The sequence below is a fragment of the Panthera onca genome, chromosome B2 (assembly GCF_046562875.1).
Source record: "Panthera onca isolate mPanOnc1 chromosome B2, mPanOnc1 haplotype 2, whole genome shotgun sequence".
Classification (NCBI taxonomy): domain Eukaryota; kingdom Metazoa; phylum Chordata; class Mammalia; order Carnivora; family Felidae; genus Panthera; species Panthera onca.
The window spans coordinates 71291036-71309702 of record NC_138343.1 but is presented as its reverse complement, the minus strand read 5'-3'; the positions used below and the strand labels follow the sequence as shown (position 1 = coordinate 71309702).

Sequence of the window (18667 nt, the reverse complement as noted above, 5' to 3'; positions counted from 1 at the left end):
CAGAAAAGATTGAAAGCTCTTCTCTTTATATCCCTTCATTCTGGCTCTAAAATTCAAGATGTGTAAACTAGTTCCAACTTTTCTTTGAAACTTTAAGGGTGGAAATGAGCAGGAAAAAAAAATGTATTTTTTTAGGAAGAATTACTAATGCCAACAGCCAGCAACTTCAGGTTGTGCTGACAAGGCAGTTATCCCGTTTCTTCAGTTCAAGAAATTATTCATGATAGTGCAATGACAGGTGCCAGGTTTCTGGAGTAACACAGTATGTAGCTCAAAATTTCACAGTGAGGGGTGGGGAAGCTCTCTGGAGCCTTCAGAGTCAGCCTCTCCTTTGGCTGCAGTTCCATGTTGAACACTGTGTATCTGACAAAGGATGCGAGGGACAAGAAGGAAGAGCCGAAAAGAGAAGGAAGAGGAAGAGAAGTTAATACAGCACTTCCTTCTCCCAGATCATAGGACAATTATGTAGTGTTTCCCTCCTGATGCATAAAATTCCACCATGACCAATCTAGGGCTGCATGTGTGTTAATCATGATTTCTTCTAAAGTTTGTGAGAGGTTTGCACACCAATAATGTGACATGTGAGAGTGAGCTCTATAGTGAAGTGTGAAAGCCTGGAATTTTGTTGAAGTCCTGAGTTTGATTCACAGGGAACACAAGTTCAAGTCCCAGCTCTAAAGTTTAAGGTCTGGGTCAGCTTTCAATGAGTGTTTTTTGAGCACCTATTAATTTAGCCTCATAAGTCTGTTTTTCATTTTTCAAAGCAAAGAGGATTAATTAGAACTTTGCCAAGTTGCCTTTCATATATACCACTCAACTGAGTAGATCCCACTGTGATACATTCATAAACCTTTTATTTTTTTCTCTCAATAACCCATGACAGATTTCTATTCCTAGTTTTTGGATGTGGTGTGGAGAGTTAAGTGACAGGTCCCAAGTCATGTGACTAGACACTAACTATGGTCTCTGCCTCTAGAGCCTTTTATACTAGTGGTTTTTAAACACTGGTCCTCTTAGGCCTGTTTGGGGACAGTGGCCCTGGCCTTACCCAGGCTTACTGACGCATAAGAAGATGGACAGCTTCTCAGGTGATTCTGGTTAGTCCCAAAGTTTGAGGACCACAGCATTGAACAAAGAGGTAAAAGAGCTTAGGACCCCCCTCTACACTCCCCAAAAAAGTACACCACACTTTACTCAGGAAGAGTTGATGAGATGGCTTTCCTGAGTGACCACAGTAGCACCTAACTAAGACTTACAGGGCATTTTCTAACAGCCACGCACTGTGCTAGGTTCCTTATGGGAACTCTTACTCAATTGCAGTCACATTATGAAGTGAGTGCTATCCACACTTGAAAGTGAGAAGTCTCAGTTGAGGAACTTGCCGTGGTCACGTAGCGAGTAAGTGTCAGTGCCATCACCCAGGCCATGTGGCTCTACTGTCCCTACTTGGAACAACCACAGCAACATGTCTCTGAGGGCAATAAAGGATGCTGAAGCAGCACAAGAGAACAGGGAAGTGTGAAGACTGGGCAAAAAGCAATAAGTGAACTGAGAAGGAAGTCTAGAGATCCTGAATACAAATATTCTTCATTTTAGTACTTTCTATCATTAACCTTAGTGAGAGAGTTAGAGGAACCAGACACATTACGTGGCTTCTGTTAGAAGGCAAAATGAGGAAAATGATACACTTCCAATTTTTAAAAAAAAATTTTTTTAATGTTTATTTATTTTTGAGAGAGAGAGAGGAATGCGAGCAGGGGAGGAACAGAGAGTGAGTTAGACAGAGAATCTGAAGCAGGCTCCAGGCTCTGAGTTGTCAGCAGAGAGCCCAACATGGGGCTCGAATTCTCAAACAGTGAGATCATGACCTGAGCCAAAGTCAGGCACTTAACCGACTGAGCCACCAAGGAGCCCTGATATATTTTCAATTTCTTATTTAAAAATGATGCTTCGTCATCAAGGAAAGAGTCAGGACTTAGAGTGTGAAGACAGGGGCTAAAATCTGCTCTGTGTCAACCTGGAAACAACCCAGACTTGGATGGAGCTTCTGCCATTTGACAGGTAATGAGCTGGACACCTTCACCTTGACCTCCTCTTTTAGTTCTCTGGATTTCCTTATCTACAAGAGGGGTATAACAATACCTACTTCATAGAGTTGCTGAAAGTATCAAATCATATTAAATATTTGGGCTGCCTTGTGAACCATAAGACACTTCACATGTGTCCAGGGACATTATTATCAATGTGCAGTTTCTTCATCATCATTTGTTTGCCCAGTACCCACTGTTCACCCAGCATTGCCTAGACATGGGTATAAATGCAAATGCATGGGCAACACAACCACGAAGACCAAAGATGGAACCGTCAGAGATGGAGTATCAGTACCTTGTCTTGTGAATAGCTCTTGTGGATTTGGTAAGTGCCTTCTCAATATTGCAGCTGAAAACTGCAGGTTAGGGTGGTTAAATAAACTGCCCGCCCTCATATCTGTGTCTTTCTAAAGGCAGAACAAAAAGCAGAAAAGCAGTCTTTTTGGTGCCTATTTCACTGGCTCCAGATGAATGTGACTTTTTTTTTTTTTTTTTTTTTTTTTTTTTTTTTTTTTTTTTTTGCAAAACACAAAAGATGGAGAAGTGTCCTATCTATTATTACCTCTGAACAGTGAATTATCTGACAGGTAGGAGATCCAAATTTCATCTACTGTTTCCAACATTTACAGAGAGCCTTATCTCTAAGTACAAATGTTATCAGGTGTTGAGAAAGAATAGAACCCTTTCTCTACACTATTTTCCCAAAATGTCTCCAGAAATCATAGATTATAATATGGTATACTATAAACTGGAAAAAAATGTTCAAAAATTAGTTTATTTCACTCACTTAAGTGAATATCACCCTTTCATTCCCTAGGTTGCAGATTATTTTCATTTCTGATTCTGAAAAAGACAGGCTGGTTGATTTTTTATTAGCTGTGGTCTAAACAGAGTGCTGTTTGTCTTTGGAGTTCACAGAGTCCCCCAGAGGGATCTCCACACCTGCCCCTCAGGTCATGAAAGTCCCAATAAGACTCAGGTAATAGGGGTGCCTGGGTGTCTCAGTTGGTTAGGCATCCGACTTTGGCTCATGTCATGATCTCACAGTTGGTGAGTTCGAGCCCTGCATCAGGCTCTGTACTGACAGCTATGAGCCTGGAGACTGCTTCAGATTCTGTGCCTCCCTCTCTCTCTGCACCTCCCCTACTCACACTCTTTCTCTCTCTCTCTCTCAAATAAATAAATAAACCTTAAAAAAAAATTAAAAATAAAAAAAAAAGACTCAGGCAATGAAAGTTTCAGTAAGACTGTCTTTCCTCAGCCTGAGGTCCCCTGGACAAAGCCACTGACAGTAGGGTCAACAGTCGGATGTCCTCATGGGCAGCCCCCAGGCCCTTAGATGGCTGGGAAGGACACAGATGCATGAGAGTGGAACTGGCTCATGTCTACTGAATTCATAGAATCCACTCACATTCCCAGCTTGATGAGTAGGCAATTTTTGGTTCTATGGGTTTTGTGGATTGCTAGAGGATTTCTACAGCAAATATTGAACATTGAGCAAGTTGGGCTTCTCTGGAACCATGCAGGTTTCTGAGCTCCTCTTCCTGCTTTCAGCTGATGTGAGCTCAGGAAATGGGAATTGATTTTATCCTAGGTAGAACTTAATTAGAGAGGACGTTTGTTGCCGCAACATCCCAAGCTTCATTTCAAAGTCAAATCAAAATTATTTTTGTATTATTCAGTGGTTTGGATTACTTAGATATTCCCAGCTTGTGCTTGAGCAGCACTGAAACAGAGAGTAGGTTGCAGAACTATCCTTATTGTTGAAACCAGTTACATTTTTTTCTCTCACTTATTATCAGGTCCTTGATAATCTGGAAGTTCCTAGATAAAGTGGGGTTAGGGGAACAAAACAATCATGGGGAATGCTGGCAGGAACCATAGGCTGCACCTGGGAGAATGGGACTTGTAATCGACTGCACATACCTGTTCTCTTCCATGGATGGTGAAGTTATAAAAAATCCAGAGCCCAGCCTTGCTTAACATCATGGACTTGCTGATAGCCGGTATTTTGGGGGCCATGCTCATGCCAGATTCTTTACAAACAATCCTCCCAGAAAATCAGCGAAAGCGGCAAAATGATTCATATTTTACAGATGAGGAGACCAAGGTTCTGAGTGGTTGAGTGACTAATCTGAGGTTATGCAACTAGTAACTGGCTCAGCTATTATTAAAGTCTGAATTTGCCCAACACTCAAATCCATGACTGAATATTTTAAAACTAGAGACTTGAATTATATACTGTAGTTAATTTAAGGCCAATTGATTTAGCAAAGCTCTATTAGCTAAAAGAATAGGAAAAAAAGCTGTTATTTGATAACAAAACGGCAACAACTACCATTTGTTGGGCACCTTCTATGTGTCAGGAATATTTCCAGGCATCTCATATCTCTTATTTTATTTAAGCCACAAAATAGTCCTAGGATTGTTGTTCACCTTTATGGATACTTTACAGAGGACAGTGATACTTAGAGGGGTTACCTAGCATGCTTTCAAGGATCAGTTCAGAGGCTCTCAGGCTCCATACAAGAGGATTAGGCTATGGATCCAAGCTGTGGGTAAAGCAAGGATATAAAATTATAAAATCGTAGATTCTTAGAGCTGAAAAGGATAGTCAAGGTGACTTAGTCTAACTCCTTTATCTTTTTTTAAATTTTTTTAATGTTTATTTGCTTTTCAGAGAGAGAGAGAGTGTGTGCACAAGTGGGAAAGGGACAGAGAAAGAGAGGGAGACACAGTATCTGAAGCAGGCTCCAGGCTCTGAGCTGTCAGCACAGAGCTTGACACAGGGCTTGACCCATGAACCATGAGATCATGAATTGAGCCAAAGTCTGATGCACAACCGACTGAGTCACCCAGACTCCCCTAGCTCCTTTATTTTCATATGGGAAAACCTACGTTTAAAACTTTAGCAAAAAAAAAAAATCACACATCACGTAGTTATAAATCAAAGACTAGTAAACAGACTCAATTCAGTTACTTAATTTTTATCTGAGTGCTTACTATGTGCCTCTCATGACCAGGTCTCCCATCTCTCTGATCAAGGACTTTTTCTGTCAGACTTTGTGTAGAAGGCAAGACGGGGCCTGAAATCATGCAGCTTACCCCTAGTCCTGCAGAGGATAAGCCTGGGGCCTGAAGAGTGAAGAAAACAGGTGTGACAGGGCTTGAAGAGTGTGTTGTATCCATCCATTCACTCGTTGCCCATTCATACAATACACCTCTATTGAGTGTCTGCTCGTGTGCCAGGCACCACTCTTTTCTTGAACTGGGAAATATGACAGGTGTCTATGAAATTCCTGAACACTGTCAGGCCTCTTGTTAGAAGGCAGAACATGTCAGACCTTGTAGAGAAGGTCATGTGCCCAAGACATAAGATCTAAGTCATGGGACTGACAACAATTAATGAGAAAAATTTTCAACCTGCCCTGAAGCCAGAGGGGAGGGATCAGAGCTGAAGCATTAGTCACAGCTTGATCTTAAATGAGAAGATCGAAAAATAGCATTCTGGGGACACCTGGGTGGCTCAGTTGGTTGAGCCTCCAACTTTGGCTCAGGTCATGATCTCATGGTTCATGAGTTCAAGCCCCACATCAGGCTTGCTGCTGTCAGTTCAGAGCCTGCTTCAGATCCTCTGTCCCCCCTCTATTCCCGTCCCCCACTGTCTCGCACATGCTCTCTATCTCTCTCTCAAAAATAAATACACATTAAAAAAAATATCATTCTGAGTTACTTTCAGAATGATTTGTCTTGCATAAAATTAAGTCCAAGCCTTTTGATTAGATCCTCACTGGATGATTTCTTTCAACAGAGTTAATAAGAATTATGAAAAACATCTGTTTCTCTAACAAAGGGCCATATTCATAAAGTTCACAGCTTGTGAACTGTGGGGGAATTTATGAAGATAAGAGTGCCTCTACTATGCATAAGGCAATACAGAGCTCAGCTTCTTCATTAGCTTCCAGGTCATGAGATCTTCTCTGTCTCTCTAAGCTGAAAGCATAAACTCCTGAAGCACTTTATTTGTGAGTCTCTTTCATATTTACATATAAATGCATATTTACATATAATTTACATATAATATTTACATATAATTTAAGAAATGTATGTTGAATGAAAAAATGCGTGACTGAAAAAGTGAACTCAATGAATTAAGTGACAATCCAAGGTTATATAACTAATTAACAGTGATCTTGGACTTGAAGCCTCTAATTTGTATTTCACTCTCCCAATTTGCTTCTTTGGAATCTTTCAACACCATTGAAAAAAAAAAAAGAATGGTAATATTGTGCCTTCCTTTGCTCCAGAATAAGAATGTCAGCAAAATGTCTTGTAATCTTTGAACAAGCAAATGTAAAGTCAATGTATGGGAAGGCAGACATTATCTCAGGCAGCATATCTCTCAACCTGCAACAGGTGGGATAATGACATTTCTAAAATTCTCCAATCTGACACTGAAGATGTGCCTTCCACGTGCATAAATGTAATAATAATTCCATCTACTGGGATACATGAGAAATGAGATTTGAATAGCTTGCCTTCTTTGTTTGGATAAATGGATGAGAATAGTCTAGCCAATCTCTTCTAACTTTGTGTCCACAGGCATATTTGCTGCCTTAGTGGAAAATAAGACTGACTTTATTATAAAGGCAGACAGGCTGAAACATCACTGATTCAATGTTTTGGAATCCTGAAAACTAATGGAAATATAGTTAGGTGACTGCTTGGATCAATATGGCTATTGGATCAACCGTGTGTGAACAAATTTTTAATAATCGCCATAGAAAAAAGGATTGTGCAAATTCAGATGGCTCTGTTGACTTAACCATGCTGGAGGGCTGGGAAACAATGAGGAATGAAAGAGACTCCTCTATTGCAAAAGCTGTCTGTCAGTGATGGGAGGCAGGACTGTTGCAGGTGGAACCCTGAACCTGGAAAGGCAGGGCACATTCTTGAAGCAAAGCCAGTATCGGGTATGGCCATTCCTTCCCAACTAGTCAAACTTGTCTGGGTATGTATAAGCAATGTCCTTGGTAGGCAAATAGAGATTCTTCAAATAATGCAAACTTTCTGCCCTTTACATACATTTTCCTCCTATAGAACTTACATTTGGCAGCCAGTGCTACCTCATTACTATCAGCACACCAGACTCAAATATATATCCCAATTTACAAAGTCCTGAATTGCAAAGGAGCTTATCACACAAGGGAAAATCCCATTGGTTGCCAATAAGAAGCCACCTCTCACACCAACACTGAATGTATGTTTAGTGTAAATGATCAACTTGAATCTCCACCCCTCCCTGTTCCAGCCCTGATAGGAAGCAGAGTGTTAGGACCATGGAATGCTGCACCCTCAATCTCCCCAGCAATTGTGCAGGGTGTAGAAGATTAGTGTCTTAGCACAGGGCTCTGCATTTCAGCATTCTCTGGGAGTAGTGTAACAAAACCTTGCCAGGCATCAGACAATCACCTAGGCAACTTAAAATAAATGCATATTTCCCAATTGTATCCATATCTGATGAATCAAAATTAATGCTGAGGAGAGTGGGGGTGTGGGTAGGATATCTGTAATTTCAGCAAGCACTCCAGGTGGCTCTGATATAGGTGATCTCAGCTCCTATAGCTGAGATAGGAAGCCAGATTCCTAGGCTGAATTTGGGGCTGGATGAGAGATTCTGTAGGTTGTAGACAGAATTTTCCCACTGAATATGCTCGATTATGCAAGACACTGTCAGAATCTTTATAAAACCATTGTCGTAGCGCCCCATGTTACTATGTTAGTGCCCTTGGTTTGAATTATAATTTTTTGGAGGAGGCTCTGGATCCTATTAGGTCAGAACTTCTTAAACAGTTACCATGTGCCAAGACCTTTGGGCAACAAAACGCGTTAAACGTGTTTCTGGCCTATAGGAAGCTAACACTGAATCTAGACTGGGGAGAATAAGTCTCTCATACAGGAATAATCAGATGATAGTCTAGAGACTAGAAGAGCAAGACATATTGAAGGTATGAGTCTGGTACACCTTGATTCAGATGATGTTGGAAACTGTCCTCTTAGGAGGCCATAGGGAGCCTTTTCCAGTCTCTCGTTACTTTTCTTGTGATTGATGAATCACCCATGTTTGCGGTGCCTCCGTGCTGGTACAGCTGTAGTAGGTTTAGGATCAGGCAGGAGAGGAGCACCTCCAGGCTCTGAGGGGAGAATTGAAGAAAGGCTGGAATAGCCAGGTCTTGGGGGGTAAGTACTCAACAGGACTGTGGGTTTAAAGAAGGGAGGGAGGGAGGGGCGCTTGGGTGGCTCCCTCGATTGAACATCTGACGTCAGCTCAGGTCATGATCTCATGGTTCGTGAGTTCGAGCCCCACGTTGGGCTCTGTGCTGACTGCTTGAAGCCTGGAGTTTTCTTCGGATTCTGTGTCTCCCTCGCTCTCTGCCCCTCCCCCGCTGGTGCTCTGTCTCTCTTTCTCTTTCAAAAATAAGTAAACATTAAAAAAAGTTTTCAAAAAAACAAGGGAGGGAAATGATGAGGAATAAGAGAAAAAGAGATAAGTAGAGCCAGGAACTCTGCCTTCTGCTGTGTGCATTGGGATCCCAGCATGTGCTATTTGTCCAGTTGTGCATTCTGACCCTAATACTCCAGTACTCTGCGCTCCATCTCTGGATCGGTCCACCAGACTGCAGGCTTTCTCAGTTACGCATGCTCTCTTGCAAGGTTACAGTTCCCCTGCTGTGATTCAGAAGCTACAGGGAATCAGCCTGAGTTGGGGCGGGGCAGAGGAAGCTCCAGGCTGCAGAAAGCTTTAAGACCAGCTGAACCGAACATCATCTACAGAGATCACAATGAGGCTGGGAGCAATCAAGACCTATGTGCAGAAAGGTGTGTTGTGAAACAAGGTTATTTACATTCTTATAAAAAGAGTCCTGGGGGGAAACGGTGGATGGAGTTCTGGTAGTAAAGTCAGCAGTGAAGTCCTTTTTAAAGGTCTGAAAAATTCTAAATATACACTGTAGAGGGGGTGTTTATCTCTCTCTAGTCCAATAAAGAAGCAAAGTGTGTTTTCCTTTTAAACAACTAGGAAAAAAATATTTATGTCTATCTCAGTACTGGAGCCCAAAGTTTAATTTTGAAAATAATGAACATCCAAAACCAAAATAGTTTTCTTAAAAAAAAAAAGTGTGGTGGTAGGTGACAGCAGCATTACTCATACAATGTGTACTACTGGCAGAACTTTCCATCCAGATTTTATTGTGTGAATAAATGATAAAACTTGTAGGGGGCGCCTGGGTGGCTAAGTTGATTAAGTGTCCGACTTCAGCTCAGATCATGATCTCACAGTCTGTGAGTTCGAGCCCCACATCGGGCTCTGTGCTGACAGCTCACAGAGCCTGGAGCCTGCTTTGGATTCTGTGTCTCCCTTGCTCTCTGCAACCCCCCCCCCCCCCCACGCTCTCTCTCTCTCAAAAAATAAATAACATGTGACAAATGATAAAAATTGTTAATTTATATAAACTCAACTGAATAAGGAAATTGTCCTGAGTTTAAATGACAAAAAATACAGTATTTAGTAAAAAGAAGGAGGTATATAGATTTCTGATATCTAAAAAGCCAAAAATGTGATTTCCTTGCCATAATAAACTGTGACAATTTAACCAGAAAGCAAATGGTTTCTAAAATTCTGTAAAAAAAAAGAAAGAAAGAAAGAAAGAAGAATTAAAAGAAAAATGGGGCACCTGGGTGGCTTAGTGGGTTAAAGTCCAACCCTTGATTTCAGCTCAGGTCATGATCCCAGGGTCGTGGGATCAAGCCCCATGTCACGCTCCATGCTGAGAGTGGAGCCTGCTTAAGATTCTCTCTCTCTCACTCTGCCCCCTCTCCCCTGATCGCACTCTGTCTGTCTCTCTCTCTAAAAAAGAAAAAAAGGGGGGACAAAGAATTTTAAAGGGTCTGCCAACCAGCCAGGCACTAAGGGTCAGACTGTTTTTGTGATGCACCGGTGACAATTCCAGTCATCGCCATGCAGCAGTGCTCAGCATGGTAGGGAAAATGCAATGTAACCAGAATTGTGAGAGCAAAAACGTCTGAACTCTTCCAGCAAGGGTATCTAATGCCCAACATGGAAAAAAGTTTTCGGGGCCCTGTGAATACAAAGGTAGCTCTAGATGTGTATATGACTAGGAGGAGTTAGGAAAAACAAAATACACACCCCACCACCTAAAACCTAAACATTTTGTGTAAGGATTGTCCCAAGGCTTCAAGCACATCCGGAGATGTAAGCAGGGCAGACTCCTCTGAAGGACGCCTCACAATCCCCAACTGGGATCAGAAGGACACCAGGTGGTATGTGAGTTTCCTGCAGCCGCCCCTCTCCCTGACCACTTCTGACCCCTGGAAAGGCCCTTTCCAGCCTTCGGCATCAGTTTTCCAATTTGGATGACGAATCTAACAGCACTCTAAAATTTCATTACATTATTGGTTATTTTAAATTAGTAGCCTCTGGATTCTTCCACTGGGGATTCATATGATTAAGACGGTAATCTTATGTCCAAGAGAACTAACTGAGGTAAAAATTGTCCACCACGATTCTATTTCCAGTTGAAATTTGCCTCCTAGTGACCAACCCTACCATCATGCTTACAGACACTGTTTTCATTTTCTGATTTATTCTGCTGGAATGATTTCTCTTTTGAATGTGTTTAAACAGACTGACTATCATAACCACACATGTTCCAAGTTCTCTTCACAAAACTTGCGTTTTGACTCTCACGTGTTGAATGCTGCAACAGCCATCAATGGGTAATAACGCTTGTCCAGCTGCTTGAATTTCTGTGCCACACATTTCATATTGGCACTTAACACTTGAACTGGGGTACTCATTAAACTAATTTCCCACATTTTAAAATTGACTGTGAATATTTTAGCTTTACCACAACATCAAGAATTCAAGGTGGTTTGTGAAGTTGTGATCTTAATATTTGTCTGAAGAATTCTTCACGCAACTTCAAGGGCAGAGAGTAGGAAATTAAACTGTAATGGAAGACTGGAACGAGATTACGAAGTTATTCATTCATATGATTAGTAGTTCAACAATTTATTTATTTCTCACAACTCTGTGGGTTGCCTGATTGACTGTTCTGCTGACCTGTCCTGGCATCATTCATGTGGAAATGCACCCATGCGGCAGATTGGCTGGGGGTGGGCTAAGCTGGGGGCTGTGGGCCACAGCACCTTGATCTTACCACATGTAGGCTCTCCATAGAGCCACTTTGAGCTTTCTTACAGTGTGCTGGTCTCAAAGCAGACTTCTCAGGGGGAACATTCGAAGATTGTGAAGAGAGAACTAGAAAACCTTTTAAACAAAAGCTGTAAGACCTGTGTTACTTTTGCCACACTTTACCGGTCAAAACAAGTCACAAAGCCAGCCCAGATCCAAGAGAAGAGAAAATAGGCTCCACCTCTTCAGGAGAGAAGTGGAAGAGCCACATTGTGAAAAGCTTGTGGGATGGGAGATACTGACACAAGCCATTTTTGCAAACCATTACTACGCCCCATGTAACTAAAACAATGCACATTCCTTCTGCATGCAAAGGATACTGATCACCACCACCCCCTGGCTCCTCCCATTATGGCACCTGTTTCAAGTTTGGGATTCAGTCATCTCAAATGTCTCAGATTCAAATGCAGAAGGATGACTTCCCTATGCCCTTGTGTGCAGCTGCTCAGATGTGCTTTTCTCCATCTGGAAACTTGTGAACAAAAGGTAAGTTTGTGCTTCCCACATACCCAACATGCAATGATGACACATGGACAGGAAAACTGCAACAGACAAATGATTATATGTGGTGCACTGTGGGGGTCCTGAAGAGAGCAGAAAGTAAGCACGGAAAAAGTGGGAAGTTCCCATCCTCAGGTAGATAGATTAGGAGTCCTCAAGTCATCCGGTGAAGGATAATTATGGAACCACCACCATTTCCTGAACATTTACTATGCCAGGCACTGTTCTGAGCATTCTCCACGTACTTTCTCATTTAACTTTCATCGCTAACTTGAGAAGAGAGGAACCTATTTGGCAACTGAGGAAAACCCAGGCTCAGACACAATAAGTGAACTAATTCATCTAAGCCCCATGGCTAACATAGTTGGAGGTGGGAAAGTTGAAAATAGCTTTGAACTTTCTAGCTTGGATATTCACTGGGATAGGGAAATAGAACAAGTGATAGGAAGTGGGAAAGTTGAGTTAACCTTTGGACGTGTGAATTTTGAGGTATCTGCAAGATATCTATGGGGAAGAACTAAGGGCTAGAAATACACAGGAGTGATTGGCCTTCTTTAGAGATTTTTCAGTCTTTGAATTATTCAAACCTTAAATATGAGTCTGAATTACAATGTTTCCATCATAAAACTGCATTTTTTACTTGTCTGTCTTTTACTTAAATAAAGAAGTTGGAAAGGAACGCAATTTGGGGATGAAATTGGCAAAATCCAAAACCTGCTTAATTTCAGCTTGTCTCGGTTAAAAGTGGCTTATTTGTGGCTGGCATTTCTCATAAATCATTCTGTGGGCCATGGGTAGGTGGGGTGGCTCAGGGCTGGTTTTTCTGCAGTACAATTCTCGCCACAGTTCCCTTGAACTTGCACAAGAAAGCTCTAATTCTAGTGAGGGATGGATTTAGAATATTCATTTCTTTGCTGGGGAGAGTATACTCTTTGCATTGCGCCACATAGGAGGAATATTGGCTCTTTGGTCAATGGAGAGTCTCATTTCCTTGTAGAGGATAGTTCTTGTGTTTGAGTCTACCTTTGGTTTCTTTGTAAATCAACTGCAATTGAAAACATAAATGTCTCAACTGCTGAGCCATTGCCTAATTGTAAGTTTAATAGAAACAATGGCCTCTCAAGGATTGAAAATCAGGGCCATTGCAGTACTTCCGATATTTCTTAATACCCGCAAGGGGGATTGTACTGGCATCCTAGAGGGCTTCATGTGGAAGGAGAGGTAAGAACAGTTGTGTGGTGCTGCAGTTTGATTTAGAATCACTCTCTTAAAAAATGACAAAAGTAACTGGTGTCCCTGTTGGGTCCATTTAAATTTTTTTTTTTTTTAACGTTTATTTATTTTTGAGACAGAGAGAGACAGAGCATGAACGGGGGAGGGGCAGAGAGAGAGGGAGACACAGAATCGGAAGCAGGCTCTAGGCTCCGAGCCATCAACCCAGAGCCCGACGCAGGGCTCGAACTCACGGACCACGAGATCGTGACCCGGGCTGAAGTCGGACGCTTAACCAACTGAGCCACCCAGGCGCCCCCTGTTGGGTCCATTTTAATATTTAGCTGGCTACCAGGTTATATCACACTTTGGTGTCTGGTAGGCAAGAACACAGACGGTCCAGTAACCATAGCAGCAACACTTTGACTTGTTTTCTGCCTGTCAGCTTTTTTCAACATCATATTCCTTTCAAAGCAGAGGTTTTCTCTTGCACTCATGCTCACTTCGTCTCTCTCGCCCTGTTTCTTCCTCCTTCTCCCCTCTCTCCTTGCATTCTCAGCAGACTAAAAAAGAACAAAGAAATTTCATATAACTTCCTCCTGTTTTTTTCAGTTTCTAAATCATTCAACCCTAAATACGATAACGTTTCTATCATAAACAACATTTCTTACCTGTCTTTCTTTTACTTAAATAGGAGATATGGAAGAGAAAGCAATTACATGGCTACAGATTACCAAAATAAGGCCATTCTTTTAAAAAAAGTTTATTTATTTATTTTGAGAGAGCAAGCACGAGTGGGGGAGGGGCAGAGAGGGGGGCGGGGAGACAGAATCCCAAGTAGGCTCCATGCTGACTAACATGGGGCTCCATCTCACAAACTGTGAGATCAGGACCTGAGTCGAAATCAAGAGTCAGATGATTACTGAATGAGCCACCCAGATGCCCCAAGATAAGGCCATTCTTAAACCTTTGCATTTAGGCAGGATCCCATAAGCCCAAGTAGGTAAGCATGCATCCTTAAGGACTCTGGAAGGCAGATTCTGCTACCTCTTCCACCCTCACATTAAAAGTCTTGCTTGATGGGGGCACCTGGGTGGCTCAGTCAGTTAAGTTCTGACTTTGGCTCAGGTCATGATCTCACAGTCTGTAGGTTCGAGCCCCACACTGGGCTCTCTTCTGTCAGCACGGAGCCTGCTCCGGATCCTCTGTCCTGTCTGCATGGCCCCTGCTCACATTCTCTCTCTCAAAAATAAATAATTAAACAAAAGAAAATTTTTAAAAAAGGCCTTGCTTGACACTTTCCCTAAGGCCTCACTCTTAGGTACATTTATTAAAAATCTGCTGCCTGTATTCCAATTTCCCCTCTGTAACATTGCTAAGCAGGATATCTGACAAATATTTTTGAGTTTCTGCACCTCAAAAATCAACTTTTTTGTAGGATTACTTCAGGACTCTAAACTTCCCTGAAACATCTGTAGGCAGACATGACATTTCATCTCTTTTTGTTTTTTAAATGTCACCCCCTCAGGGAGTCCTTCCTGAAATTTGGTTATTTTCCTAGTCTCTGTACGTGTCTTTAACTGTGATTTATATATTTATTTGTTTGATTTGTTGTTTATTGTCTGTATCTCACAACAGATTCTAAACTCTGTGAGGGCAGAGACCATTTTTGAAATGTTTAATGTTGTATTCCCAGTATGTTATACAGGATTTGTTTCTTTGTAAGTATTAAACAAATAATTTTCAAATGAATGAATGAACATTTCCTATTTGATAAACTCCTTTTAGATTTGATTGCAGAACAAAACCAAACCCAGTTTTTGAATTTAAATTGTTGGTAAGGTTTCTGTTTCCCCTTTTACTTTGGCTGCTAAGGAAGCTCAGGTTAATGCTCAATCAGTATAGCTTTATTTGCTAATGAGCATAGTTGATTCCTTTCTTTTGCATGGCTTTTATTTTCTACTATTATAGTTATATCATTTTTGTTTTTTATTATAAGCCACCTCAAATATTTCTTGAAGGCAAGAACCATATAATAATAATAGTTAAAGTAAATATAAGATACTTTATAGTAAAATGATTTTTCAAGAACCTCCTGGAGACAATAATGTGTGCTATGAATGGTTAAGGCTATTAAATAATGATGTGAACAGTAACCAAAGAAACTTTAAACTGAAAAGGCCTTTTCACTCTTCAGTTATAAGGTATTAGGTGAAAATAAGTAAGCATTACATATAAAACTGATCATATTCATCAGGAAAATAGTTAAACTTTCAAAAGGTAAAATCCACTTGAATTGCTGGAACATTACTACATTATTTATATATCATATTTCTATATATTTTTTATATATCTATACACACAAGAATGTATATATACATGTATATGTTCTTGCAGACGCACTTAAAACTCCTTCCCTCTGTGACCTATAAGATGCCCTGCTGCCTTTTTCTAGAGAGAAAAATCCTGTCTAAAAAACATAATTCACAGATTTTACCACCTTAGGTAAATGGTGTTGGCAGTTGATCCCGGTTTGCAGTTCAGGACATGAAATCCTTCAGCTGACACTGAGATTTGTTTACAGCTGGCGGAGGTAGGGGGGAGGGAGCCTTCGGAGGGACTCTTGTGATGCTTTTAGTAATCTGTGGCCAGAAGAAGAAGCAGTGGTGAGGGAGCAAATCAATGACATCAGTGTCACCTGGGAAGATGGTATGACAACTGATGATTTATTAATAGAAAGGACAAGTATGGGAAAATGTCACACTTAGAAAATAAATGATTAGTGGCAAGAGAAGCTGGGAACCCATTTCAGATGAAAGAAGGAAGTACTTTTCCCAGCAACAAGAGAGTATCTACCTTTGTGCCTGAGGGGGCAGGAATGAAAACAAGGATAGGTTTGGTTTTCTCCCTGGGTAGAGAGTGAAGGAATGGGTAATGTGGATAATGCAGTTTTTTTTTTAATGTTTTATTTATTTTGGGGAGAGAGCACATGAGCTGGGGAGGGGCAGAGAGAGAAGACAAAGGACCCCAAGTGTGAGCCCCATGTGGGGTTCAAACTCACAAACCGTGAGATCATGATCTGAGCCCAAGTCGGACTTTCGACCGACTGAGTCACCCAGGTGCCTTGGATAATGCAGGTTTTGAACCCAGTAAGGAATGGAGGGTCCACTGGCTTCCTCAGTCCCTGTTCCTGGTTCTCTGGGGTGGGGGGATATAGCCAGGGGACAAATGGAGAGTGATTTGCCTTCTGCTTACTGTTACTTTTCCTCTATGCATAGCTAGGAATAGTGTCCATCACCCAGAGTCCCATCTTGCACCTGGGAAAACATTTAGTTGCCAAGCGCCTGTTTTCTCAACCCTCATATCATTTCCTTCTAGGATTCCACATTCATGCTGGGCTAGTAATAAGGTGCGTTGCTCTCCAGTTGTGTGAGGGAGGTATATAATCACACCCACATTCCTTGGGGGTTCTGAACCAACTGGAAAAAAAACAAACAACCCTGGCATGTGGATAGTATTTGTTTTGTGATGTTGGTTGTGGGTTTTGGCCATTTCCCCTTCCCAGTAGCACCCAATTTCCTTGTATAGAATGTCCTCTCCTCCACTGGTTCCCATGGGGCAATTGCTAAACTGCCTGCCCTGTCCTGGTCAGTTGAATCCACCCTACAGTCGCACATTTGGGCCGCACCAGTCTTTTGTTCTCGCAACAGAAGCTGCTATAAACATAATAGCACATGTCTCCTGGTGTTTGTGTGAAAAGAGCGGCTTTGCTAGGTCATAGGGTACGTACATGTTATTGCCAAAGTGTTTTCCGAAGTGGCGCTTCTGATTTGCACTCCCATAAGTAGCAGATGACAATTCTCACTGTTCTGTGACCATGCTAACACTTGACACTTTCCAAAACTTACATTTTCCCCACTTGTTTTGAATAAAATAATATATCCTTGTGGTTTAATTTGCATCTATCTGATGTTGAAGAGGTTGAACATTTTTTATTTTTTTTGCAACTCTACTGAAATGTAATTCATATACCTTACAATTCACTTATTTAAAGTGTACAATTCAAAACCTTTTTGTTTATTTACGGAGTTCTACGGCCATCACCACGAGCAACTTCAGAACATTTTCATCATCTCCCAGAGCAGTCCTATAGCCACTAGCAGTCATTTCTCACCCTTCCCCTGCCCCAACCCCAAATCCATCAGTCCTGGTAAATTTCTGTCTCTATAGATTTATCTACTCTGGACATTTGCCATAAATGAAATCATGTAACATGTGGTTCTTTGTGAGCAGCTTCTTCTACTGAACACAATGCTTTTAAGCTTCATCCATGTTTTTTTTTTAATTTTTTTTTTTTAACGTTTATTTATTTTTGAGACAGAGAGAGACAGAGCACGAACGGGGGAGGGTCAGAGAGAGGGAGACACAGAATCTGAAACAGGCTCCAGGCTCTGAGCTGTCAGCACAGAGCCCGATGCAGGGCTCAAACTCACGGACCGCGAGATCATGACCTGAGCTGAAGTCGGCTGCTTAACCGACTGAGCCAACCAGGAGCCCCGAAGCTTCATCCATGTTGAGAGTGTGCTATGATCAGTACTTCATTACTTTTTATTGCCAAATAATAGTCCGTTCTGTGGATATGCAACACATTATCCATTCATCAGTTGAGTGATATATAGAAATCCAACATGCATTGTTTCCACTTTTTTTTTAACTTGTTTTATTTTTTATTTTTTTAAATTTACATCCAAATTAGTTAGCATATAGTGAAACAATGATTTCAGGGGTAGATTCCTTAGTGCCCCTTACCCATTTAGCCCATCCCCCCTCCCACCACCCCTCCAGCAACCCTCAGTTTGTTCTCCATAATTATGAGTCTCTGCTGTTTTGTCCCCCTCCCTGTTTTTATATTATTTTTGTTTCCCTTCCCTTATGTTCATCTGTTTTGTATCTTAAAGTCCTCATATGAGTGAAGTTATATGATATTTGTTTTTCTCTGACTAATTTTGCTTAGCATAATACCCTCCAGTTCCATCCACATAGTTGCAAATGGCAAGATTTCATTCTTTTTGATTACCGAGTAATACTCCTTTATACACACACACACACACACACACACCACATCTTCTTTATCCATTCATCCATCGATGGACATTTGGGCTCTTTCCACACTTTGGCTATTGTTGATAGTGCTGCTATAAACATGGGGGTGCATGTGTCCCTTCAAAATAGCACACCTGTATCCCATGGATAAATGCCTAGTAGTGCAACTGCCGGGTTGCAGGGTAGTTCTATTTTTAGTTTTTTGAGGAACCTCCGTACTGTTTTCTAGAGTGGCTGCACTAGCTTGCATTCCCAGAGTTGTTTCCACTTATAAACATTGTGTACAAATTTTCATGTGGATATATATTTTCCTTTCTCTTGCGTATATACTAGGAGTGGAATTGCTAGCTCATATGGTTAATTTTATCGTTAACCTTTTGAGGAACTGCCAGTGGCTACAGTTCCATGGTGGCTGTGCCATTTTACATTCCCATCAGTAGTGTCGGAGTTTTCGTTTCTCCATATATTCACCCATATAGTATCTGTC

At 41.4% G+C, this 18667-nt stretch overlaps 1 protein-coding gene across 1 annotated transcript in view; it reads right to left on the bottom strand.

Annotated features, from left to right (window-relative positions):
- The window catches only part of SH3BGRL2 (SH3 domain binding glutamate rich protein like 2), a 98303-nt gene extending 81059 nt beyond the window's left edge, over positions 1-17244 (bottom strand). The window contains exons 1-3 of the mRNA XM_081795799.1: positions 17163-17244; positions 11874-11948; positions 10858-10996 (exon numbers count right to left, since the gene is read on the bottom strand). Of these exons, the coding sequence (XP_081651925.1) occupies positions 10858-10996; positions 11874-11948; positions 17163-17244 (296 nt within the window). The remainder of the gene's footprint in view (positions 1-10857; positions 10997-11873; positions 11949-17162) is intronic.
- Between the last annotated feature and the right edge of the window lie 1423 nt (positions 17245-18667).